Below are 26,572 nucleotides of genomic sequence, written 5' to 3'. Positions count from 1 at the left end.
CATTTCACTTTTCTTTTAAAATGAACACTGAGGTGCAGCTAGCTCTCCAGAATGAACTAAACAATAGGAACTGCCAATGGTAAAGAGGCTAAACCAAAACAGCATCCAGTCTCTCCAGAAAATATCTACACATGAAAATAATGTAATAAAAATAGGCAGTGGTTTGGATCAAGAGGAAGCAGGAAAATCGAGAATTAGCAAAAGTCACCCCCTTTCATGCTGCACAAAAAAGTGCAATTTCTTTAAATATACATATGCTCCTGAGCTCCTTGGAGAAAGAGCTATAGTTCTGGGCCATGCCTCAAGCGGTAGAGCACATGCTATGCAGTCAGACTCATGGAATTGTAGAGTTGGAAGGGACCCAGAGGATCATGTAGTCCAACCCCTTGCAATGCAGGAATATACAGCCTGTTTATAAGGATGGTGTAAACTATATGTTGTACCACTGAGCTACAGCACACTGCACTGTTCCAACAATATTTTTTTAATTATATAATCTGTAATGACAATCAAAGTTCAGCTTGTTGCTAAATGTATTTTCCCCTTTCCCCATAGCACCATATGCTTCATTAATAGCCTCCACACTACCCAGAATTTACATCTACAAGAAGGAAATGCATCACAATCATGATTAGCAAGAATTAATATTTTAATCAAGGGAGATATTAAGTACAATCCACTGGGAAACTTGTACGCAAGGCCTATTGAAATCAGGGGCACATTTCAATGTGGTTTGAGCAGGAAAGGTTCCCAGCAGACAATGCTGTATGAAATTACAATAAGAGCAGAGCTCCAAGTGCTCTGGGTGCTACTAAGAAGAAAATCTATATTTTTGAAACAAATGAATTACTAACGGAAGGAAAATGTAGACACAGCAACAGAAAAGCCATACTTCTGAAACTGTCATTAAAATCAATCAATTTCCCAATAAGTTTAATGAGCAAGACTTCTGCCCTATATTTTATTTTTGAGTTCTCTTTCCTTGAATATTTTAAAGCACCAGGCTCCAACCCTTTGTGTGTCAGGGCCCAGATTTAATCCCAACCTTCAACACTGGGTAAACTTACTATTATCCATCTAAATGGCTCCATCTTTTTAGCTCTTCCTTTCTCTCACTTGCTTCCTTTCTCACCCTGTCTGTCTGTCTGTCTGTCTTTTTTTATTTCCTCTAGCAGGTGGTGGCTGCTAGAGGAACAGACCTTAGGTGAGGCTCCAGGTTACATCCTACCAAATGAAAACCTATATGGCACAGGCAAGTCCTATGCAGGTTCCCCAGCCATTGGCTTAAATGGCTGTTGTCTGTGGCTTAAGAAGAACTGAACATTGATGGTCCACAAGAATCACACAAATGACAAACAAAATCTCAGGTGTGCCATCAGTCATCAAAAGGCTTCTGGCTGCCTTTCTTTGGTCCATTCTTCTCTTTTCCCTTCTACCACACCTTTCTTTACAGACATCTGTTATTTGAGAGTCTACATATGACAAGAGAATTCTCACTCACCCTGAAAGGCAACTTTTGCTGTCAGAGCACCAAACAAATGAATAATTCAACACATAAGTCTCCAAAATGCCTTATTAGTTATGCATTAGCTATTATTCACAGGCATGTAATCCTGTCTTTCTTTCTTTTCCCTAGAAGCCTCATGGACCAAACAACCTTCTCCAAAAATCCTTAGATATGCACTCCCAAACCTGTGCTCTTGTATAAGAACAATGGAAGATATCCAGTTAACATTATGGCAGCATTGATCCTATGTCTCCTAAGGCAAAGGCTGCAATCCCACTTACCTGGGAGTAAGCCTCACTGAATTCAGTAGTGTTACCTCCGAGCAGACCTGGTTAGAACTGTGAGGTTAGTATCTTCATCTCTTCCCATTATCAAGTGAAATGGAGACAAATTTTGTTCACAAAGAAGTAAAGATTCAATCGCTTCCAAAGTCCTTATTAGCACTCAAAAATAAAGGGAAGAGAAGAGCTAGCTGTTATTTCTAGAATGTCTCTGTCATATTCAGGCATGCTGTAGATCAGTGGCAGAACATCTGTTTTAGTATGCAGAAGGTCTTAGGTTCAATTCCTGGCATCTCCAGGTACAGCTGGGAAGGACTTCTGTCTGAAACTCTGGAAAGCTGCTGCCAGTCAGTGTAGGCAATACTTAGCTAAATGGACCTATGGTCTGACTCAGTAGAAATACTGCAGTTTCCTATATTCCTATCAAAATTCACGGATGCTGCAGTCATGGAACCAAGGACATAGACCTGGACCTTTGTCACTTATTGGCCAAAGAGAGCAAACATCCCTATATTTTGTTAAAATATAACCTCAGTCAGTCACCAAGAAGCAAATGGTTTATCCAAGCATTCTGACGGAGTGGCCATTCTGTTTGTTCATATATAAACTTAGCCCTAGAAAATCCCTAGGTTTGCCAAGTAGAGTTAAATGATCTTATCTCCCCTACAAAGCAAAAAAACCTAGGATCTAACTGCAGGTGAGACTGGGGGTTGGTAGTATCTCCACCTCTTCTCCTTATCAACTTATGTTTTTGTTGCTCTGCTGAAGCCCTCCTTCTGATAATTCCTTGATCAGAGGGACAGCACTCAGCAGCAAGAGACAGGGCATTTTCAGTGGTGGCACCCCAGCTATGGAACATCTTCCTTAGAGAAGCTTGCCTAGCACCAACTTTACAATAATGTTGGCACTAGGCAACAATGTGTTTTATTACCCAGCTGTTTTAATCTGCTGGAAGTCAATTTTTAAAGCCTTTTATTCAGTTTTATTTTTGTTAAAATTATTTATTGTACACAGTTCAGAAATGAAATAAAAGATGTCTGGTAGCATGAAAATGTTTCAGGTAACACAAGCAGAAGGGACCTAGGGAAGGAACTTCAAGTCCAACCTCTTGCTCAAGGTACTACAGCATTCCTAGCAGGATAAGCTGCCCAGTCTCTGCTTAAACATGAGCGCCTGCTGCTTCCCAGGGTCAGCCTGCTCCTCTGTGTTAAATATCTCCTACTACTTCTAATCTTTAGCTGAGGTCTGCTTCCCTGATATTTTCACCCTGCCCTCTGGAGCAAGAGAGAATAAGAAATAAATAATTAGTACTTTTGGATGAGCAGGAAGACCTTGAAGCTCGGCTGGCAAGTAGCCGGTTGCCACAAGCATGTTCAGAAACAGCTAAATTGCAACATAAAAATAAAACAGGAGGGAGAAAGAAAAAGGAAATGCTCCCTGGATCTTGCGGGAATAGCTTCATAGGGATTTGTTATGCCTAGAACTATCAGATATCCTTGATTTTTTTAAGATGTCATGTATTTGAAATTTGTTCCCTAACTCCATATTTTCAGAGCATATTCCTGGAATCTGAGGGTCAGAATGTCCCAGACTCAGTGTGTGATGGAAAGACACTCTGGCCATACCCAGAGGCATTCTAGTCTTACATGCATTGCCAGAAATTGAAAACAAGATGGAGCTTAAGGCTTCAGTCCTGCACGCTTAATTGGGGGTCAGCCCCAATGAACTAAATGGACCTTCTTTCTGAGTAAACGTGACTAGGATCAGTTGGCATACCACCGTTTCTGGATAAACTCAAGCCTTACAGGGCCAGTGTGAGACAGTAACACACTACTGGCTTCTGACAAGAGACATACAAGTCCTGATATCTGCTCAGCCAAGATGCCACTAGTTGGCCTTGGGCAAGTTACTCTCTCTCAGAGAGGATAAATGTGGTGTGCATGCTATGACTGCTTATAATAGGGGCAGCCTTTTAAACACCCAGGGCCCTAGTTGTGCAAATGAGGGAATTTTAGCTGATGCAACTTGCAACCCACTGCGCACCTCACCTCACCACAGTACTGGTGGGGCTAAGCTCCATCTCCCCAAATCTGTCAAAAAACACAAAAACCCCAAAGTTAGTGTTGTCACCTGACAGGCTAGAGATCACGTGTGGTCTTTTGAAACCTCTGAAGCAAGAGCAAAGACACAGCCACTAGGCTGCCCTTTCCATTCCTTCAGCGTTTCCTATCCAGCTGCCTTAACAAGCAGGAGTTGATCTTGCCCTACAGCAGGCAGAAGAGAAAGGTAGGTGACAGGGGCTAGTGGTGGAATAGGGCAGGTGGCACAAAACTGCAGCTTCCTTCACTTTTAAAGTGACAGGCAATAAAGAGCTAAGAGCTGACAACGCCTCCCTCTTTAATTCAAAAGATGATCATTTCATGCACAGCCTCAAGACATTTTGGCTTAAAATCCAAACTCTGCAGTAAAACAAACAGAACAGAGCGCACTACACTGAGTCACTGACAATCTGCTGCCCTTTCAGTGCATCTTCAGCTTTTTTATGTTGGAAGGCACCCCTGGCCCTCCCTACCTTACCAGCTGAAAATAAAAGAAGATGCACACCAAAAAGAGCCCATACTGGAGAAACACGACTCTACAGGAAGCTGCCTTAGACCAAATCACACCAATGGTCCATTTAGCCCCCTACTGTCTACTCTGAACGGCAGTGGCATCTCCAGGGTTTGAGGCAGGAGACATTCCCAGCACTGAGAACAGCAGCAGGCTAGACCAACCGGCTCGCCTGCTCTTTGCCAGCCCGGAATCTCCAACAGGGAAGAAGCTTTGGGGTATCCGAGTAGCAGCACTTGTCCGAGGAGCGACCCTCAAAAGCGCGCGGTACCAAGGCTGCTTGACAACAGCCTCCAGCCCCAGCTGTAGCTCCTCCTTTCGGGATACTCACCCCAGCCAGCCTGGGAGCCTCCTCCGTCTTCCTCTTCCTTCTGCTTCCGAGGCTCCTCCCTCTGGATGTTTCATGTAAACAACATCTAGGCTATATTTACAATCGCTTGACTGGAAGGGAGCAGCGCCAGGATTCTTAAGCAAAATAAGAGTGCGCAACGTTTTTTAAAAAGCCACCCAGGCACCCGCCCTGGGGGGCTCACTAGTCATGCGCCCCCCCCCCCCGCCGCCACCTCCACAATCGCCGCGCAAGAGGAGGTCTCCCCTCCGCAGGGTAGAAAAATTCGCCTCGTTCTAAACATCCGCTCCCTCAAAGGGTTCGGGGAGAAGATGGGACCCCACCCCTCCCCACCTCCCCGTCCCTCGGGGGTGGGGAAGAAACCCCAAAGCAAAGCAAAACATTCGCTCCCGTACCCGAAAAGTGCGCCTGCGGTAGGCGTGCCTGATGGTTAGAGCAGAATAATTAGCCAGCTGTTAGGGAGCCCCGCTTGTAAACAAAACCCAGCGTCTCCAGCGGCGTGCAGCCACGGGCGATCGCGGATAGGAAGGGAAAACAAGGGGGAAGGGAACCCGAATCTGACCCGCTACTCCTCCCCTCAGACCCCGCACCCTCGAGAAACACCCCTCCCCTCTCCGCCGTAGAAACATGCACCAACCTCGGCAGCTGGGCTTTCCAGGAGAGTCTGAAATGTGAATGGAGACCTGGCAGCTCGGGAGTTGGGCTGCTTGGCTGCGATGCCCTGGAAAAACACACACGCCCGCCCGCCCCCTCCCTGATCCCGTCCAACCCCCGCTCCCCGCAAGCCGCTGCCTTCTGCCCACCCACCTTTCCAGTCGCGTTTTCTACCCCCTCTCTCTTTTTTTCTTTGTTCTTAGCGATCTTTGCATGAAGATCATCTAATGACGCAGCATAGACTCGCCACAACGTGACTGTCGCCATTTTTCTGTTTTTATTATATATCTCTCTCACTGCCATGTGATAGATTAAAAAAAAAAAAAACACCGAGAAAGACACACACACACACACACACACACACTTCCGGGTCTCATGACCAGAATGAAAGCAGCAAAACAAGAAAGGAAGGAGACAACTTCTGGGGAACGTGTGGGCACCTTGTCTCGGTCTCTCTCCTATCCAAGCGGGAGTCTCAGCTGACAGAGCGGCAGCAAACACATGGCGCATCGCTTCTAACCTGCACACCCGATCAGCTGGTGGCTAAAGTGTCCGACCAGGACCACACGACGCAGGGCAGGCGTCGCTTACCCCGGAGTCACTGACAGTTCAGATAGCAACAAAGCAAAACTGGCTTAGCTCCATCCTTGGCAGCCGAAAGGGCTTTCTGCAACATGACATCTTGGGGAACCAACTCAAGGCATTTAATTTTACTTCCAAAATGCATTAAGGATACTAAACACTATCCCTTGGGTTTTGTTTGATTTCGGAAACTGCTGCTGTTTTGAAGCACAATAGTAAACAGATTCTTTTCCTGCTTTTTAAAACATCAATAATAAGACGGAATGCCAGGGATTAAGGGTCAGTTTAGATGTGCACACACACACACACACACACACACTGGTGGTGCCTCACAATTGGTATTCATGCTCAGAACCAAAGGTGTGAATTGACTGCATTGAAAAAGCATTCAGATGCAGGTGACATGCAGTTCTGTGGCTGTTTAATTTCTGGTGGCAGCTTTACACATGCAAATGAGGACTGCTGCCTCCTTTACTATTTTAAATATTGGCATGAGCCATGAACTTTCATATATCCAGTATTCACACAAAACAGCATAATGGTGTACGTTCGACCTTCAACAGTTCATATGGCATCTTCACTGTAAGCCCCTCAAGCGTGGCACAGCTTCAGTGGCTGCCTCCTTCTCCTTCTCCTGTGGAGAGGAAGGAGGGCCAAAGGAGCCCCTCACCAATGGCAGTGGCAGCGGCAGCAGCAGGAGGAGCCAGTGGCCACTGAAACTATGCTGCTGATGCATTCAGCTCCACCCTGGCTCCTCCCATTGCACGCACAACACCGTGCACATAATGTCACCCCCCCCAATTGCCCTTGCAAGCTGTTGCCCCTGCGCTGGAAGGAGCTCAGAGAGAAGAAACGCCATGGTGCATTTGAAGTTGCCTCCATCTTCCCCAGCTGCAACAAACATGTCTCTTCCTTATCAGTCTCTACAGCCACAGCAGGCACTGCAATCTTCCAACAGTTTGACTTTGCCCCCAAAGGCGAACTCCTACATTGTCTTCCGAGGCAGACGAATGCCAACATGCCATTACATTTTATAAAACAAAATATAAAAGTTCAGGCGGTGTAAATAAAGCAATAAAAGTTCAGGCAGCATATAACAGCGGTATGAACAGCAACATTAGAACTGAAACCTTCCATTAAAACAGGAATGCAGAGCCTCTGGACCAGGGGTCAAATGCAGCCTTCCTGGCCTGTCTAACCTGTGTTCAGGATTCTCCCCAAGCCACATCCCTCACTGGCCTGGAATGTGTCCTTGAATTCTCCTAATGCTTTTTGCTTGCCTATAGGTTCCATCTGCACTATATATTTGAAGCAGTATAACACTACTTTAAACAGTCATCACCTCCCCTTAAGGATACTGGCTATTGTAATTTGTCAAGGGTCCTAGGAGTTGTTAGGAGACAATTTGCCCCACAGAGCTTCAATTCCAAAAGCTCTCTGGGAAGAACAAATGTTAAACCACTCTTGTCATAGAGAGGAAGAGGGACTGAATACGGAAAGTAGCCTATTGTAGGAACCTAACATTCACATTGGGATGTGGGTGGCGCTGTGGTCTAAACCACAGAGCCTAGGGCTTGCTGATCAGCAGTTCAAATCGCAACGGAGTGAGCTCCTGTTGTTCGGTCCCAGCTCCTGCTCACCTAGCAGTTCGAAAGCATGTCAAGTGCAAGTAGATAAATAGGTACCACTCCGGCTGGAAGGTAAACATGATCCGGAAGCTGTCTGTGGACAAGCACAGGCTCCCTCAGCCTATAGAGTGAGATGAGCACACAACCCCAGAGTCGTCCAGCCCTGACCACCGCTATTATGCAGGCTGAAGAAGGTTGTCCACAAGGAAGTGCAGCCCTGTGGCTGAGAAAGGTTCAGCCAGCATAACCCACAGCACACTTTGACCTCTCAGACATCCCTCCCAGGTTTCTTGTGCTGCAGAAACGAACAGTTCCATGATTCTCCAAGTGGTAAGAAACTCAAAGCAGTGCTCAGATTTATTACTATTTTATGAAGCATCCTTTTGTGAAGAGAGTGTGAGAATCTCTCTACGTTCAATACACACACAGCCTGAAGAGGACGAGTATGTATGTCAAGCGCGCTCAAGCAGACACAAAACGTGGAGTGAAATTCCACAGATTTGTACTTGTGTTAGCTTACAGTATTTTGTTCATTTATTAAATTTCTGTACCCCTCTGTGGTGCAGCAATAAAACCGCTAGCACATTTGCAAAGCTAAGCAGGGTCCAGTATGCTTTCAGCTTGGAAAGGGGGCCACATGTTGAGATTCCTGCATTGCAGGGGGTTGGACCACATGACCCTCGGGGATCCCTTCCAACTCTACAATCACAGAACAGTTTATAATATAAAATATAAAAACACAAAAGTGCACTACATAGTAACAAACAAATCCCCCTTTAAAAGGCCATAGACTGCTTAATTAGCCAAAGGCTTAGGAGAAGAGGAATGTTTTTGCCTAAAGATATGTAACAAAGGTGCTGGCTGAAGGTCCCTGGGGAGAGCATTCCACAAGCTCATGTTGCCTCCTCTAGACCTCTCATCAACTTTGAATAATCAACAATTATTGCAATCTTAAAACAGGTTTACTCAGAAGCAAGCACCATTGAAGTAAATGCAACTTACTCCTTGGTAAGTATTGTTACTGGGTAAATACTTTCAAACTCAAGGGGACTTACTTCTGAGTAGCTATGTAACCAATTGCATTTTAAATTTTAAAAAATGTTACAAAACGGCTTGCAGTTTTGTAGTTAGATTCCCCCCTCCAAATTGAAAACAAACTTGTTTCTTCAAAAGATAGCAGAGACTGATGAGCGATGCTGCACATGAAGCTCATATGTAGATGAAACTGCTTAAATGTTTCTATTTTCCTTCCTTGCCTTTCAATTTGTTATTATGTGATGTCTGAAACATTATTTCCATTATAATTCTAGTTTTTGTCTGTGGTAGTCCAAGGATTGTATAAGGATAAGGCTGGGCACCTGTCCTTATAGATCTAGCATAAAGGGGTCTCTAGTCTATATTTTAATTATCATTAGGGATTGTGCATCTACAGCTTGAGGAGAGGGTTGCATGCATTTCCTAATTCGGGAGGTGAGGGCCCTAGTAAAGCAGGTATAAAAAGGACTCCCAGGGCCTCTCCAAGTTAGTACTTCAAGGCTGCAATGTACTTTCTTTTGAGCAGACATGTATCAAGTTCAGCTTTGTGGCTTGTATTTTTGTTATACAGCGTATGTGTCAGGTTGTACATTCTGCAGGAGGTGTTTTGCCCTCAGAACTTGGGTACAGAAACTTTTAATGTTGAATGGTGTCGATTCAATGAGTAGTGATAGTTATGTAAAAAAATGTAGCTGCATTAATTGTAATATTTATATCCATCTCGGTGAAAAAATTTTGTTCCATGGATCTCTGGGGAACGTTGCATTTTCGGGGTGGGGGGGAGGAAGACTTTATAGAAATGGCTAGGTCCGCCTCCAAATTGTGGCTGATCTTTAAAAATTCCACCTCGTGTCTTGTCCTCTTCCTAGACGTTGCAAACCTAAGAATTAGCAGTCTTGTTAGAAGGTTGTTTCTTAATGTGTGGGTGTGGTTTTTTTGTTTTTTGTTTTAAAAAGTCATACTGTGCAAACTGCATGATACCGCCTCGTCTAATAGAAATCAAGGCAACTTCCGAGTAAGCACGATTCCGGCTGCAAATAATTGTTCCCTACTCCCTCGGTGCCAGTAGGGGGCCCCGCTGCCTTCCTTTTTCTCTACTGTGTTTCCAACCCTTAAAATTAGCGAAGGGGATGGAGAAACTCTGCATCCGAGGAACAAACTTCCAGGTTTCAAATAGTTAAAAACAAATAGTACGCTTTTGATAAAATGATTGCTTCTACCTCTAGACTACTCGCTGCTGATTAAAAACATTTCCTGCACGAGCTGTCCCGCCCGCCATCCTTTGTAACATTACGAAACAGCGCCTACGTATCAAAAATCCCCATTTTAAAAATCACACATTGCCCAGTTGCACCTACATTCCAGCGTCTTCCTATAAGCAAGGTGGGTGGAGAAGGGCGGGACACGGTCGACTTCCACTGGGCTGCTGGGATACGTAGTCCAGCCGAGCGGCAGAGGTTAAAGAACGGTTTTTAAAAGTGCAGATCAGTACTACAAATCCCGAAGTTCCTTGCTTCCTACAAGGGGCGGAGTTTTCTTCGCTGTTGTCTACATACAATTGGCATTTCTTTGCCTTAATGATGTGCTGGGCTGGCTGCTGCTGCTGCCGCCGCTGCTTTCGCGGGCAGGATGAGTAATTGAGAGCAGCAGTTTGCCTTTGCAGGCACTCACTCTCTCCTCTTAAAGGCGCAGGCGGAGCAGCGGGACAGCAAGCGGGGGGGGGGCATTGCGAGCTTGTATTTTTTAATTGGATGTCAGGATAGAGAGGTAACATGTGAAACAATCAGTTGAACATTTTAAAAACGCCATTTTGCGGGTTTATTTGCTTTCCTGGTGTTCCCTCGGCCCTCCTCTCTTTTATAACGCTCCAAAGAAGTGGTGAGTTGACTTTTCTTTCTCTTTACCCTAACTGGCTATTTTTGTTTAAATCTGGGCGTGTGTCCGTTTTCCCGACTAGGATAAAAGAATGGACCGCGTTGCTTGCTTGCTTGCTTGCGGCCCCCCCTCTCCGTTCAGGCGTCAAAAGTTTTCTGGGAGTTTTCTAAGGGTCTCTAAGCCAAGTTAGTGTTTGGGGCTCTCTCTTTTTCTGTAGCCTGCTGCTTTAGCGGACGGCAGGGCTGAATCTTCACTCATAACGGCGCGAAGGAAGTTTCATTATTGATTTCTGTGGAATCACTGCTGCCGCTTAAAAGGCGTTTGGGGAGACTTTGTCCACGTGCAAAAAAGGCGAGGTGGGGAAGGGAGAGTGCACACGGGCATAGCTCTCGTTCAGACTTTTGCAATTGTGTGTTCCATATTGCTTTCTCTGCCTCTGCATTTATTTAACTGGCTCTGGGAGGAAGGGATTGGAAGTGACAAACCACCATTCACTTCTCCGTTCCCCACCCCTCGCGGGGAACATTCCTGCCTCGTCTCCGGAGGTGATGGGCGGGGAGGGAGAAAGTTTTGCTAGATCAACACGGTCGGAAACGACTGCTGTGGCGCTTGCTCCGGACTTGGAATGATTTGAAATCTGGGCTGTCCTCCCCCCACCCCGTACTGGGGGGGGGGGTGTTGTGACACGGAAGCAAGGGCAGTTAGGAAGCGTAGGACGGGACCGTATGCAATTCTCTGATAAGGGAGAGCGTAGCGTTATGGGAGCCGCGCTCTGCTTTGCAGGTTTTGCTGGACGTCACGGTTTTGACCCTTTGCTTCTTCTCCTAGATTGGGCGCAATGGCCTCCAAGCTTCTGCGAGCTGTTGTCTTGGGTCCCCCGGGCTCCGGCAAAGGAACCGTGTGCGAGAGGATCGCCAAGAGCTTTGGCCTCCATCATCTTTCCAGTGGGCAGTTTTTAAGGGAAAACATCAGAGCAAGCAGTGGTAAGTAGAGGCGGGGGGGGGGGGGAGAGTCCTCCTACTGCTTGAGATCTAGTACGTGCTTTGCTGCATGCAAAAGATACATTCGGAACGGAGCAGATCAGTTGCAGCAGCTGTCTTCCAGCTCTTTTTCGTGATTTGTTCAAAATGACTGTACACAGTTCCTCTAGGAAAGGAACAGATTGGCATGTGTTGTTTTTGGTGGGGGCGGTAGCGTGTATCATCGGAACCTGCACTTTGGAAAGGGCTTCATGTGGAGTACTAACTTGGGAAGAGGACTACAAGATTTTACGTTGCACCTTCCATCTCCATGCTGTCTTAGGGACTTGTGCAAAAGCTGCAATATGAGTGCAGGGCGAAGATTAGAACCAGTTACATGGGAGGGAGAGAGCAGCCATTCCCCCAGTATTCTGAGAGCTGGTTGTGAAGTCCTCTGTTTAATCTAAGCTGACCTGCCATCCTATATCTACACAGTATCCTGTATTGCCCGAAGCAAGTCCTATATAACTTGGTGATGCATACTTCTGAATAGTCATGCAAACGATTACACTGTAAGATTTCAACACCACCACTTCTGTATTTCAGTTAGTAAGGCTGGAGATTGTGGACAAGGTGCTTGGATAGGTCACTTGTGTGTGCTCTGGACCCTTGTCCCTCTTGCCTGATTAGAAACTAGCAGGGAGGGAACAGTTCTTGGAGGAAACTGATTTTCTAGATTCATTTCAATCAGGGCTTAGACCCAGTTTTGGTGCAGAAACCAGCGGCGAAACTAGACATTATTTCTCCCAGGTCAAAGACGCACATTTGTGTATGCCAGAGGTTTTAAACCTTTTTGATTTCATGGCTCCCTTGACCAACTGTGTTCTTTCTGCGGCACCCCATGAGGCTCAGAAGCCCAGTTATGTCACCCCTTTCCTGCAGAGTTGGCAGCCTCTCATGCTTTTTTGAACACGCTCCCTTGTAGAGTGTTCCCTCCACCTCCTCTCTCCTCTCCCCTCTCCTTGGGAGTCCTCTGGGCAGCTGCTACCACTGCCCCTGGTCTTTGAGCTGCCCCCCTGTTCCAAAGAGAGGTGCCTCTTCACATTGCTCCACAGGGTCATGGGACTTGACTGTCCATTCCCAACAACAAGGGCTGGCAGACTGGCTGGCTGGGCTCCCTCACCTTCTTACTTAGAGGCTACCTCAGCTCCTGGCAGCAGCACCCCCTGGCCAGCCCCAGAGGCACCATTCACCTGCTGAACTTGTAGCCAGGGCTGCTGCAACAAACAGCCGCACAAGCCTTTGGGAAGCAGAGACACCAGCAGAGGAAGTAGGGAAGGGAAGAGGGACAGAGGCTAGTTGCCTGCGGCACCCCTGACCACAATTCAAGGCACCCCAGGGTGCCACAGCACACTGGTTGAAAACCACTGGTGTACATACACAGGGTGGGAGCCTCAATGGCAGGCTTCACTGGGGGGAAAATCCTGGCTAGTCCCTCTCTTCCCCCCCCCCCCCAGCTACGGCTTCTGACAGAAACTGCTTTGATTGCTCTGTATGATGACCTCTGTCGGGGGAGAGGGAGGGGAAATATATTCCTGTTAATTCTCCTCAACCTCTCAGCTGTGGCAGACCTTGGGATCTCAGATTTCAGCAATGCCCTGTGCAACTCCAAAATTTGGTGCTCCTTGCCTTTCATTCTACATCTTAGTTGTGACGTCCCCTGCAGCGCCCCTGAGGCTCTGCACCTAGTGTGACTGTATCAGTCACACTCTCCTAAATCAGCCTCTGCTCTCAGTGGCTTTCAATATCATCAACTGTGGTATCCTGTAGCAGCTGTCTAAGTTGGGGTGGGTGGCACTGCTTTGTGGCGGTTCCATTCCTCCTTGGGTGATCATTACCAGAGGGTGATGCTTGGTGAGTGTTCTTCAGTTCCAAGGAGTTTCAGGGTTTGATTTTCTCCCCCATGCTGTTTAACATTTACATGAAACTGCTAAGTGGGGTTATCCAGAGTTTTGGAGTATGTTGTCAGAAATATGCTGATGACAAACATGCAGGTGTGGCGGTGGATGTTCTCACAGTAGTACCCTATATATAGGGCAGGGGTCAGCAAACATTTTCAGCAGGGGGCCGGTCCACTGTCCCTCAGACCTTGTGGGGGGCCGGATTATATGGGGGAGGGAATGAACGAATTCCTATGCCCCACAAATAACCCAGAGATGCATTTTAAATAAAATGACACATTCTACTCATGTAAAAATATGCTGATTCCCGGACCGTCCGCAGGCCAGATTTAGAAGGCGATTGGGTCGGATCTGGCCCCCGGGCCTTAGCTTGCCTACCCATGCTATAGGGTGTTGACATGTTGCCAAAAATGTGCTCTTTGCAATCAGCTTTGTTAGGCGGGAGATATGCTCTTAAGCACATTGGCTCCCAGTCACTTGTAGTTTTTTTTATGCATGTGCAGTCTTCTGGTATAAACATCACCCTTTATTGCACATTTTGGGCTTTGTTAGTCATATCTTATTCATTCCCCAGCATTGCCATTTTATCAGTTTGTTAAAAATGTAACAAAGATGAGCCTTGTAAATGATGCATGTTACCAAGTGTTTTGATAAATGAAAATGTCACTTAGCTCCCTAAATGGGAAGTTTTTTATTTAGACTGTAGCATTTAGAAAGCATGCCACACAGGACAGAATATAGGATCAGATGCTGGCACCAACAGCTGGCCCCATCCCTGTGCCAAAGCAATGACAGCCATCTGCTTCCAAAAGGAGACCCTGACTTGGTACAGGAATACTTTTTTAAATGATCCATTTTTCCTTTAAAGAGGGTAGCAGACATTAACATCTTTAAGTCTGGCAGCCAGTTTATAACACTGATGCAGTTTTGTGCTGTTCTTCCTTGCATTGCATAAGATCTTGTTTCGTAGGTGTTAGCTCCATTACAACTGCAGAGGCGAGTAGGAGCAAGCTGCCTATCTAATCACTGCCTTGTACATGCGGCACATTTGAAGCTGAAATTTGAACCCATAGCCAAAATGTCAGAATTGACTTATTCTAAACTTTTGTTGATAGAATTTGCCTCAAGTTCCAGGACTGAACTTTGACATTTAATTATGTAGCTATTATTCATTCTACTACTATGTAATTATCCAGTGGAATCCAGAATCAATAATTGTGCCTAAAAACTATCAATTTGGTTTTGCGCTTATGCATTGCTGTATTACTTAGTCTCGTAACCTCTGAATGTGCAGTTATATGGCTTTTTGCAAAATTGTGAACAGATGCATGCAAGCCACATATTGTGCTATACTTGCACGTTTGCTTAATAATGGAGAAGGAATGATAAGTATCGGTTCATCAATTGGGGCAAACTTTTCCCTCTTTCATCACTCCTGTTAAAACCAGCTGCACACCTACTTGCTTAGCATGGGCTGGATCATGCCATGGATCTTGTCTGTATCAAAGAAGCATGCGATTATATAACCTGATACTAACTACAGTCCTTGGAAACAAGTTGCACTGATTTCAGTGGAGTTCATTTCTGAGTAAATGGGTTTAGGCTTATAGCCTTCATGTTGAGCCTTTCTAAGTAGCAATTTTGACAGGCTTACTGAACCTAGTTGCAGCTGTTGAGCGCTCTGTTAACGTGCTGACATCCCAATTATTTAAATGGGACTTGGTATATCTAACTGTGGGTGGCGGGTTATTTCAGCCCGGCAGAGTTTCTGTGGAACAGGTGGCTTTAAGCCCATTGTACTGAAGAAATTAGTTCAAAATATGTCTTAAGTGCTTCTTTAAATGCTGAAAGTATTCTGTCCCCTTATGCATGAATTGTTATATTGTTGAAAGCAAAAAGGGAAAATAATGAAGCTGTTTTCCTTTATATTCAGTATATCTTTCAGGAAATAAGCAGCAACAAGCAGATACATTTTCTCATTTCCCCCCATCTTGTAAGGATGAGAAAATACAGTGCTTTCAACTATAGTGTAACTTTATTTTAATGTATTAATTTACGATGAATGTAGCCTTTAAAATGCTGGATGGAAGTATTTCATGGTTTTTGATCCAAAAAATGCTTCCACTAATGTAAAAGTGGGAAGGGTTGTGGCTCAGCAGGAGACAATCTGCTTTGCATGCAGAATCACAGAACTGTAGAGATGGAAGGGACCCTGGCGATTATCTAGTTCAAACCCTGCAAGGCAGGAGAATGCAGCTGTCCCATATGGGAATCAAACCTGCAACCCTGGTGTTATCAGCACCAAGCTCTAACCAACTGAGCTACCCAGGCCAAGTAATGAACTTCCCAGGTTCAATATCTGCCATCCTCAGATAGGACTGGGAGAGAGACCTTTTGAAAATCCAGCAGAGATGCTGCTAGATGATATCAACAATCCTGATCTAGGTGGACCCATGGCCTAAGGATAATGCAACTTCTCCCCCCTCCAATGCTTCTGTGTAAGAGGAGGAGAGGACATCTTATCCAAGTCCCCCTGCATCCCCAAAAATCTTTTCCAAAGGTTTAGGGCACTGTCCAGAAGGGGAGGGGAGGGAGCTGGAAGGGAAGGGGGAATTTGAGGAAACAGGCTCACCATTTCTTATGTTAGCATTACTGGAACAAAAGCTATTTCACTAATGGAACAGCACCATTGGATTTCACCCACTATCTACAAATTATTCAGGACTGCATCTTGTCTCGTTTATTGAAGCAAATTGCTTCTTTTCTTCAGGAAGCAAACGTCTTCATGCCTTGTAATTATAACAAGACAAGAGGTTGCAGGGCGGGGGCAGGGGGGGGGAGTGTGCTGCCTAGCTCTAGGGTTGGAAGCCTGTGGACCTCCATATCTTGTTGGAGCTGATAGGAGCTGGAAGTTCAGCAGCCTCTTGAAGGATTACAAGTTTTCCGACCCTAGCCTGGATGAATGCATTCTGATAGTGCCGTGAGGACAAAAATGCAGCATACTGATGTATGGAGCATATTTGAAATTTTGAATGCTGGTCATTCACTAGTGCCAGCATAGAGTCTGCTGTGCCCTCATTCAATAACAGCAATAGTGTTAGATCTGGTTTGCTCTGCCTTTCAGCATCTACCCATTTAAGGGACTCCATAACCCAGCAACAGGGAAGTACTTCCATGGTTTAATTTACTGATTATATCCCCCTTTTCTTTCCCAAGGGAAGCCGCAAGAGGCAAACAACAAACAGAAAACAATCCAGCTTAGCACAAAATATCAGAATGGTCAATATAACAAAACGCAGCATATATAAAATAAACCAAGGCTACATTCATGTCAAAACAATGACAGAAGAAATATATCCAGAAGAAATATTTCAATATCAAAGGTCCTACTTCTGGCCTTAATATTCCCACCCTATGTTCCCATATTTGGCTTCATTTGTACAATGATGTGGGCTGCTTCTCCATGGGATAATCCCATACCAATACATGATAGATGGTATGTGCCTTGATTCTACAGGAGAAACACAGCTGTGTCTGGTATCATATTGAATGTACTTTTCCCGTTGCCCCATAGATTATTATTATAGTCAATTGTTTGAAAACTTGTTATAAATGAAGAGTCAGCAAGATACTCTGGATACTGTCCTAGGTTTGCCACCAGAGCTCACTCAGTTCTACATATCATTTGGGCAATTAACAAATTACTGATAAAAAGAATTAACAATAATCTTAATTGCACAAACCTAAGTTTCCAGGTATGCGCTTGAATTCTTTCCACCTGGAGGCATTCAGGCACCCTATTTGACGAGTTTCTGTGGCATGTTAATAAACCCTGAGTTGCAAGGGGTTTTTTTGAGTGAATGTCACCCCAGCTGTGTTTGGTGAAGATTTGAATGGAAAGATTATACTTGCCTGGCCCTTGCACCCTTAAGTAGGGATAGAATACCACTGGAGTTGATCATTGTATTATAATTCAGCATGACAGGTGTGTATGTGTTTGTTAGCAAGAACAAAGCTCTTTTTCTGATCTTTCTCTTACTCCATTGTTTCTGCATTACCCTCTTTGCATAGATACAGTATCTGTGTCGCTCTGTTATCATGTCCTTCTTAGCTAGTTGAGTAAATATTGGACAAATAGTAATTCGGTATCTGAAAGAAAAGTGTTGTTCTTATTGGTTACCTAGGAGATGCAATGTCAGATAAGAGAACTTGGGTAACTTAATGTTATGTTCCTCTGAAGGAGAGAGTGACAGATATATATTTTTTAAAAGCAGGGCATTAGTCTTAACACACTGAAACTTTCAAACCGGGGCAGGAAATAAAAGGTTGCAGAATGAAGGGTGTTATGGTGCAAGGATAATCCTTCTTGGGTCAAGGAACTCAGTGTCCTAGAAAAAGAATTTGGTTTGCTTTTTTAATGAAAAGACTTATTTTTGTTTTGTTTTGAGTCGTTCTTGGGAGATGGGGGATTGAATGCCAGGCCAGATCCCAAACTCAACTGTTAGGATTTGCACATTTATAAATCTTTTTCACTACTGAATGAGAATGATATTGTGAATTGAAGTGGCCTCCTTCTGGTCCGGGTAAAGATCTATTACACACCTGTGGCAGCAAACCACTCACGCAGGTTAAATTCTTGCTCCTATTCTCAACTATAACACTAGGCAAGAAAAGTTATTGACTTCAGTTTATTATGGGGTTGCTGAAACCGTGTCTTCTTCTAATAGCAAACCCTGTCTAAGGGTTTATCAACACTTCCTTTTGTTCTGCTGCTTTCCCTTGGGGAAAACCACTCTTTAGTGCTCATTTAGAGCAAACAGCAATTCAACATTTTCCCAGATTGCCCTTTATTCCCAGGGGGGTTTTCCCTTGGAAAGTAGTAGATCAAGCAGAAAACTGCTCAGACTCGTGTTTTCTAGGCCCAGCACAAGTGGCAGAGTGGATGAGCCCTAAGGCTAGACAACTAGTTGCAGGAGACTGGTCTTCACGCTTTACCGAAAGATATCTGAAATTATTATGAATTTTAGTACTTGGATAGTACATGGCTAATCAAATAACAAAGTTAAGGGTCACCTTGATAATTTTTTTATGATCAAAGGCACAATCCTTATGGTGTTACCTTCTCCTAAGCCTCACTTCTCCCACCCTCTGATTTGTTGGTGACTCTCCTACATCCAGGGGTGTAGCCAAGGTGGGGGACAGGGGGGAAACTGCCCCCCTAAATAAAGTAAAAAGTATTCCACTAACTGAGGTTCTGTCCCTCATAACATAAAGCCTGCCCCCTAACATAAATCCTGGCTACACCCATGCCTACATTCTGATCTGTCCGATAATTCGTTTGGGAGGCACAGGCAAGAATGATGCTGCTACAGCTTTCATCTCTTTGAGGCAATTAAATCAAAGGAGGGCTTTCCGCCCTCACGGATAAGGTCCATAGGTTTGTAAAGTGTGTCTGTGGGTTTTTCATAAGTCAAAATTGTCTAATTCCTTATGGAGATCAAATTGTTTCGCATGAGTTTTCTGGATGGGAAATTGGGATTTAATTTTATATTGTACCTGTGCCTGTAGCATTTGTTTTAGGGGTTGCTACCATGTAAGTATGCAGTGCTGCTCTGCATCATGTCATAGAGATGTGGAACAACAAATGACCAAGCAACGCTTGTTGTTCAGACTTCTAGGCATATTCCAAAAGCAATACCTTTCCACCCTGCTCTTTTGTATCACTGCTAAATTCACTCTTGACTTCTTGCCAGCCCATATAGGTTTATCATAATCTGACATGCTTTCAAGTCTTTTACGATAAACAGTCACAGTTTATTAAACAAGAAACATAATCTGAGTGTGGAATCCTTGTTAATTATGGGGATCTTACCAAATCCAGGAGACTGCAATTTAAACCAATTGTAGCTTTTAAATAACAATTCACCCAATGTAGCAAATGGAAATTTTTATTGGACTTTCCATCTGGTTTATTTTATACTTAATGGTTGTTTTCTGTTTGGATGTTTATTTGTTACCTTCAAACTTGTTTGGTTTTTTAAATGCCCATGACATTTTGTCTTTTTCTTCCCCAACCCAAATTCCCATCTAGTTCTGAGCCTTCAGGAAATGTCTTGAATGCAATGAAATGCAAAATACCATGATAAAAGCAATGGGTTTTTCCTTTGCCTTGCTAAAGTTCATATTGCTTCAGAACAGTACTGAGGATTGTTATAATGGCTTTTGGGTATTGGAAGAAGCTGGTCTTAATAGATGAACTCTAATCAACTTGGTGCATAATTTACTGTGGTTAGTGTAGGATTAACTACAGCAAATATGCATGCTTCCTCATTAATGAAAGCCTTTTGCTAAATTAAAGAAAAACTAGAGGTTTTGGTTTGAGGATTTTGGCCTTGACCCCGATGGATAGAGTGCATTTGGCAAGTGAAAGCAGTTAAAGAGCTGTTTGAAGATACCTTACACATATACAGTGAACCACATGCAGCGGTACTAATCATTGTAGTGACCGCAAAGACCCCCTGAGTGTGTAAATGTATGTGCAGTGGACTCAAACCACGGCATATTCAGACCCTCTGCTTTTCCAAGCTTCCCAATAGTACAGAGAAGAGCTTTCTGTGTGTGCAGATCTTCTCAATGAACACACATTCATTGGAGGTGGGAGCTAGCCACCACCAATGCAATCCACCTGCAAAAATATTCATTAGAAGTGCATAAAACAGCTTAAAAGGGCTCAAGACTGGCTATATTGCACTATTGATTTAATAGGGATTTGGGAAAGTTGCATGAATTAAAGTATAAGGCAAGAATTCTGTGGGAATTCTGTGACCAACAGAAGAGCACTGTGGTTAAGCCAGGAGGACCATTTGCCAGTCTCATTGGAATACTGGCAGGGGAGGCCGTTCACATGTTTATTTGAGTTAGGCGGCAAGGAAAGAGTCACTCACACTATAAGAATCATTTCCTAGTGTGGACAAATCTTCTACTACATCTTGATCACTCCATAGGGCATGCTTTTAAGCATGTTTGAATAGTAAAGGATTTGGCTGTTTCCATTCTTCCAAAGAGTATTCCAACTGTGGATGTAATTCTGATACGTATTAATGATTGAGAATGTCAAAGATGAATTGGAATAAAAATATGATTTATAATATAAAATCCCTCAGATTGTTTCAGCAGGAGGCCAGTTAAAGTGAGCTGTACTGTGAAGTTCTACGTACAAGTATATGGAAGTGACACTTTTTAGGTTGGATTGGGTTTGCTTTTAGAATGGAAGGTGTGCTTCCACATTTTTAGGGCAATTTTACACATGGGAATAGGCTGTCATCCAATGTACACTTACTTGAGAGTTGATCCATTGGACTCATGGGAATTTCTAAGGACACATTCATAGAATTTGGCTGTGGAACCTGTTGGTGAAAACAGAAAATAAAACAAAAGCGCCATCTTACTAATGCCTACTCAAGAAAACTCTTACAGGATTGCTAGATGCTACTTATGTTAAAAGGGTTGTTCTTTATTCCACAATAATAAAGGTATATAGAGTGCTCCTTTACTCAGCATCACTCTTGTACACACTTGAGTTCATTAGTAAAGGTAAAGGGACCCCTGACCATTAGGTCCAGTCGTGACCGACTCTGGGGTTGCGGTGCTCATCTCGCTTTATTGGCCGAGGGAGCCGGCGTACAGCTTCCGGGTCATGTGGCCAGCATGACTAAGCCGCTTCTGGTGAACCAGAGCAGCGCAAGGAAACGCCATTTACCTTCCTGCCGGAGTGGTACCTATTTATGTACTTGCACTTTGACGTGCTTTCGAACTGCTAGGTTGGCAGGAGGAGTTCATTGGTAACCAAGAGCAAATGTTAATTGCTTTTCTTATTCAATGCAAGAAAAATAAACATACTAAATTAGATCACTCTCTAGGGCACCAAATTTTTTTACCATGAAAACTGAAAATATTCTAATGCAAGTTTACCCATAGCAAATTTCCCTGTGGGTAATTACCCTAATTTGCATAGAAATTTTTCCTGGAAAAAGAGTCAATTATTTTCTGACTTTCAATATCAGAACACTGGTTTTTCACAAGCACCATAAGTGATTTCTGCTGGTTATCTCAATTTAGGATTTATTGGCCTTTCCTAGCTAAGAAAATGTGGGTTGGCCTCGTAAGCGCCAGCATTCCTTCGATAGGCCAAGGACTGTATATTCATAAAGTATTGCTTTAATTCTCAGCTTTCTTTATAGTTATTGAGGCATATTCTGAGAATATGAAGCTTTGGTTCAAGGCCTTGTGGGTTGGGAGCAGAGAGATCTCTCCCCCCCCCCCCAATTTTATATAATGTAACTTTTGACATATGTGGCTCTTCACTTTATGATGAAATTGGTTATGATCTCTCACCAATTCCATGTTTGCACTGCCATCAACTGGCAGGGCCTAGGCCCTGTTCAACGTTTGTGCCTGAATGATGCACTTGGAAGGAGGGAGAACAGTTCATATTCCATCTTCCTGTTACTATTCAAGCCATGGATGTGGCTCTTCTATGTCTGGTCTTGCCTGCATGAAGTGTCTCTTGCCATCTGACTTGGAAAAGCAGCTAAGGGATAGTTTGCTTCCTCCACCTCTTGTAGTTCCTAGGATAGGCATTTGTCATCTCTCTCATAGAAATGGAATGCTTTCCATTGTGATACTATTGGCCAGTGGTGAAAAGAGCAGGTGCCTTTTAATTATAATAATAGGGTAATTTGTGACTCCATCTTTATTGTTATTCATTCACAGTTCTAGGGATGTGTTTGTGAAGGTAGCACTTTGATGCTGTACTTGAGCAGACAGATCTTACTCTCACCCCAGATAAAGACACTGAGGTTTTGAAAACAAGCCTGAGTCTGTGAATGAATTGCCGCACAAACCAACTCACACAAACAACTGTGTTGGGGAGTGGCTCTTCCTAGCAACAGTGCATTCTCAAGCTTTTAGCAAAGTTGGTAAAACAAAAAAGCAATCAGGAAGATGTTATTACAGGTCATCTGCAACGGTTGGTTTCATAACTTGTGTTTTTCTAGTTCTCTTAAGGAGCATTAGCCAAGGTTGCAGTGAGGAGTGGAAAGAATGTTGATGTGTCTGTATACAAAAATCTCTTCAGTGAAAATCAAAATTGATCTTCACTGACACTATGTGTGCACACGAATCTCCCCATCTGATTTAAACTTGCTTTAGTAAAATACCTTGCTTTAACCAGTGACTCATCTTCTTTACAGTAAAATGAATGAGCTCACTTTTCAACATAAGGTTGATTATCTGGAATATGCTGTGTATCCAACTTCTTTATGCTTCTGGCAGGGAAATGCAAAGAAATATCCATTAAGTATTATAAAAAGCATTTCTAGCAATGAAGATGTGAATTAACAGTTTTTAAACTTTGGTATACCTTTTATCACTGGTAATGCTAATGATTTGTAGATCTTATTTTTCCATTTGCTTGGCACAGTTACTTGCCTCTTCTGAAGGACTTTGTGTTAAGTTCCATATTAAAATGGGAACCTTCCTGTATCCCAGTTTGTGGTGATTTCTAGCTGACTCTGCCACAGAACTGTCTTGACACCTCTCAGAATTGTCCTAAATATTATTGGTGCTTGATGATTTGGGGCTGAAATTTATTTTGCTTCTTTGTTTATAAATACACCATCAAAAATTGATTCACAATAATACAGCCGTTTAAAATAAAGCTTCAATTGGACCATAACACCAAGATGTGGTAGGGAGTTATTGAAAAGGTGTCTGGGAAGGAGATGGGATGAAAAGTGTTTGGTACAGATTAGGTGGCTGCCTACTAGAGAGAGAAGGTTCGCAGTGGTGCTGCCTATTTGTCAAAAGCCCTTCTTGGGGGGATCACTTGGTGTCTACATTGTGATCTCAAATGATCTCACCAGGTCTCAAATGTTTAGTGTTTTTAAAGATCATTTGCACTATGGCTGTTCCCTGTCACTGGTTTTACTTTGGAATTATTCTTCTCTTATTTTTATTGGCTTTTGGTTCTATGTTTGCTCTATGTTCAGGTTCTATGGGCAGTGCTAAGGGGATCTTTTTCAGCCCAAAGGCTGCATCCCCTCATGGGTAACTTTCTGAGGGGTGTATGCCAGAGGTCAGTGGAGCTAGCAATGTGACTATCGTCTTTGTATAGTTGGCTACAATTCCCATCATGCAAAAGTCAGTCTCTCACTCTCTCTCTCATGCACGCACACACATGCACTCGTGTGTTCCGTTCTTCTTCCAAGCAAGCAAGAGGCATTAAAATAGTTCAAGGACATGTTCTAGGCAGGGAAAAGTACTTGAAGGGAAACTTGAAGGGGGACTGCATTCCAGCCCCAAGGCTCATCACTCAGCTCTTTGACTTTAAACTGCTCAAATAACATTGTTATTAGGTGGAATATAAATAGTGTAAGTAAATATTCCTGATAAAGAAAAGTGCCTGATGCAACTACTGATAGCCAGAGCCATCCTTTAAAACAGTAAGTCCACCCAGTGTGAGAGAAGATGTAATTCAAAGATGTAATATAACACATGTGTTTTAGTTGAATTCCTAACTACTGTGCTGAGTTTCAGTGGTAACCAAGTTATGGAATACCCATCCCAGTTTTTGATTGTTTGCAGGGTTGATGTCCCCTCTCAAAAAAAAAAGTGGTTTTTTTCTGGACAGGAGCTTTGGTTGTGCCATAATTAATAATTTACATCAGCTTAGTATAAAGAATAGTGTTTTGTATGACAGCCAAACACTAGTTAAACAGCAGTCTTTTATGAAATGCTTCCAAGTGCTTGCCATTCGTTACAAGATTTATGCTGCATTCACTTTAGCCATAAGTGGATCCGTTTATCCCCTAGAGTTCTCTTTTATACCTGGGACATCCAGGGTTTGTAGTGCCATAGAGAGCATTTAGAAAAAGCTGTGTTTATGGCCCTTTTCATTGCACCATTCCAAGATGGGGCACCAACCATGGAAACCTGCCCCCTTCAGGAATCCCCCAGATTCCATAAGTCACTGGGCAGTATCCAACTAGTATATAACTGTGCAAATGGAATTACTCTTGCTTGAGCAGTGGGACTCCCCCCCCCTTCTCCTCCCACCATGTGTCCCCTGCACCACACCCAAATGTTCTTCAGAGCAGATTAGGGGAGCAAAAGGAGAGAAGGGAGAAGGTCCCATGGTGCAAGCTGAAGTCCTTCTGTTCATGTAAGGAGTTACTCAGAGTTACAGCTCTGTCTGTGTAGATCATCCTAATTGTCCCTCTATCCCTGCAATCAGTCCAAATGTTACCAGGAGATGGTTGGTCTAGGGCAACATGGTAACTATCACCATAACTATTAACTAGCTGTCCAGTTGAAGAAGAAAAAATCTAGGGTATGGCCTGCCTCGTATAATGAACCAACAATGTTTTGAGACAACCCCATGCCCATGTTAGTCATGATGTACCAAGCCAATCCATTCAAAGCGATTTTTGGTTGTTTATTGAAATCTCTCAGAACTAGCATCCTGGGATTATCTAACAGTACCCCAGAAACCACCTCCACCAGCTCAGTGAGGAAGACATCTGAGCAGTGTGGTGGATGCTACACCAGTAGAATCCCTGCTTTGTATCTCTGGTGCCACATGGCATACTAACAGCCATGCCAAACGACAGTTTGCATGTATGAAACATATACCATAGATGTGATAGCAAGCTTGCATATCACCTGGAACAATGTTTTAGGATGGAGTTGGTAAATGTGTTCTGTGTGTATGAATTAGGCCATGACACTCTCTTCTGTTATTTTGACTTCTGCTATGATGAATAGTAATTGGAACTGACAGCTGGTGCAGCACATCTCAGAGCTGGCCTTACAAATATTTTCCCCTATTAACCCTGTAGGAAGGCAGGCCTGGATTTGTATCCTCTGCCACGCATTTCTGTTACAAGACCTGTGATCTCCTGTCCCATCCATCTTTATTTTGAACTGCTTCCCTGTCAGAGAAGACTTACAAGCCGTGGCATTTGGTTTTTCTATCTAGTATATTGTATCTGTTGTCTCTGAAATCAAAGATTCATTTAGCTAACAATGCAGTCTGCTGAAGAGAGGTTGTTCTAGCTTTTCTTGCAGAAACTATTGTGAAGAAATCAAAAAGCTTTTGTTGTGTCATATACTAATAAAAGTATATTTAGGGAAAGGGTTGGATCGCTCCCTTTCACCTAGTAAATGAGTTGCAGACTTTTCCACTGCATTCTTGAGTTAATATGTAAAGGTGCTGGTCAACTGAGAGCATTGGTAAGGAAGGGTTAGCTAAAGGAAGTTTGAATGGGTGAAAGGTTACTCAATCTTTAGGCATCTTAGCATGCTGTATGTATTGTTTAACAATTTAACATATATGTAATGTAATGGCTAAATTATCACCAGATAAAAGATGACTTAATATGATTTTGTAGTACTGGGGGATAAATGTGCCTGGTAAAAAATAATAATAATAAAAACTTAACATCTTTCTGGAATAAAGTTGTCTGTATAAACTAATAACTATTTATTTGCGCTGTGGCTTAAACCACTGAGCCTAGGGCTTGCCGATTGGAAGGTCGGTGGTTCGAATCCCCACGACGGGGTGAGCTCCCGTTGCTCAGTCCCAGCTCCTGCCAACCTAGCAGTTTGAAAGCACGTCAGAGTGCAAGCAGATAAATAGGTACCGCTCTGGCGGGAACGTAAATGGCATTTCCATGCGCTGCTCTGCTTTCGCCAGAAGCAGCTTAGTCATGCTGGCCACATGACCCGGAAAAACTGTCTGCAGACAAACGTTGGCTCCCTGGCTAGTGAAGCGAGATGAGCGCCGCAACCCCAGAGTTGTTTGCGACTGGACTTAACTGTCAGGGGTCCTTTACCTTTTTTATATTATCTTAAGTCTCTGTCATCTTATACAGTGGTACCTTGGGTTAAGTACTTAATTTTTTCCGGAGGTCCGTTCTTAACCTGAAACTGTTCTTAACCTGAAGCACCACTTTAGCTAATGGGGCCTCCTGCTGCTGCTGCGCAAGCACGATTTCTGTTCTCATCCTGAAGCAAAGTTCTTAACCCGAGATAGTATTTCTGGGTTAGCGGAGTCTGTAACCTGAAGCGTAT

At 43.7% G+C, this 26,572-nt stretch overlaps 1 protein-coding gene and 1 long non-coding RNA gene across 6 annotated transcripts in view; one reads left to right on the top strand and one right to left on the bottom strand.

The window, feature by feature from the left end:
* LOC310765760 overlaps positions 1–26,572 on the bottom strand; it is a 123,965-nt gene that overhangs the window by 21,718 nt on the left and 75,675 nt on the right. The window contains exons 3-5 of the long non-coding RNA XR_014549776.1: positions 20,781–20,847; positions 4,730–4,863; positions 1,789–3,062 (exon numbers count right to left, since the gene is read on the bottom strand). This is a non-coding gene — a long non-coding RNA (uncharacterized lncRNA). The remainder of the gene's footprint in view (positions 1–1,788; positions 3,063–4,729; positions 4,864–20,780; positions 20,848–26,572) is intronic.
* The window catches only part of AK4 (adenylate kinase 4), a 29,367-nt gene continuing 12,998 nt past the window's right edge, over positions 10,204–26,572 (top strand). The window contains exons 1-2 of one of the 5 annotated variants that reach the window (XM_083621191.1): positions 10,204–10,524; positions 11,350–11,504. In XM_083621191.1, the coding sequence (XP_083477317.1) occupies positions 11,360–11,504 (145 nt within the window). In that variant the 5' untranslated portion in view covers positions 10,204–10,524; positions 11,350–11,359. Of the gene's footprint in view, positions 10,525–10,616; positions 10,707–10,759; positions 10,873–11,087; positions 11,219–11,349; positions 11,505–26,572 lie in introns of those variants that run through there. The other 4 variants (XM_083621192.1, XM_083621195.1, XM_083621193.1 and 1 more) reach the window with 4 other exon arrangements.

This window comes from Podarcis filfolensis (assembly GCF_964270895.1).
Source record: "Podarcis filfolensis genome assembly, chromosome: 6".
Classification (NCBI taxonomy): Eukaryota; Metazoa; Chordata; class Lepidosauria; order Squamata; family Lacertidae; genus Podarcis; species Podarcis filfolensis.
This window is presented reverse-complemented; position numbering and strand designations above follow the sequence as displayed.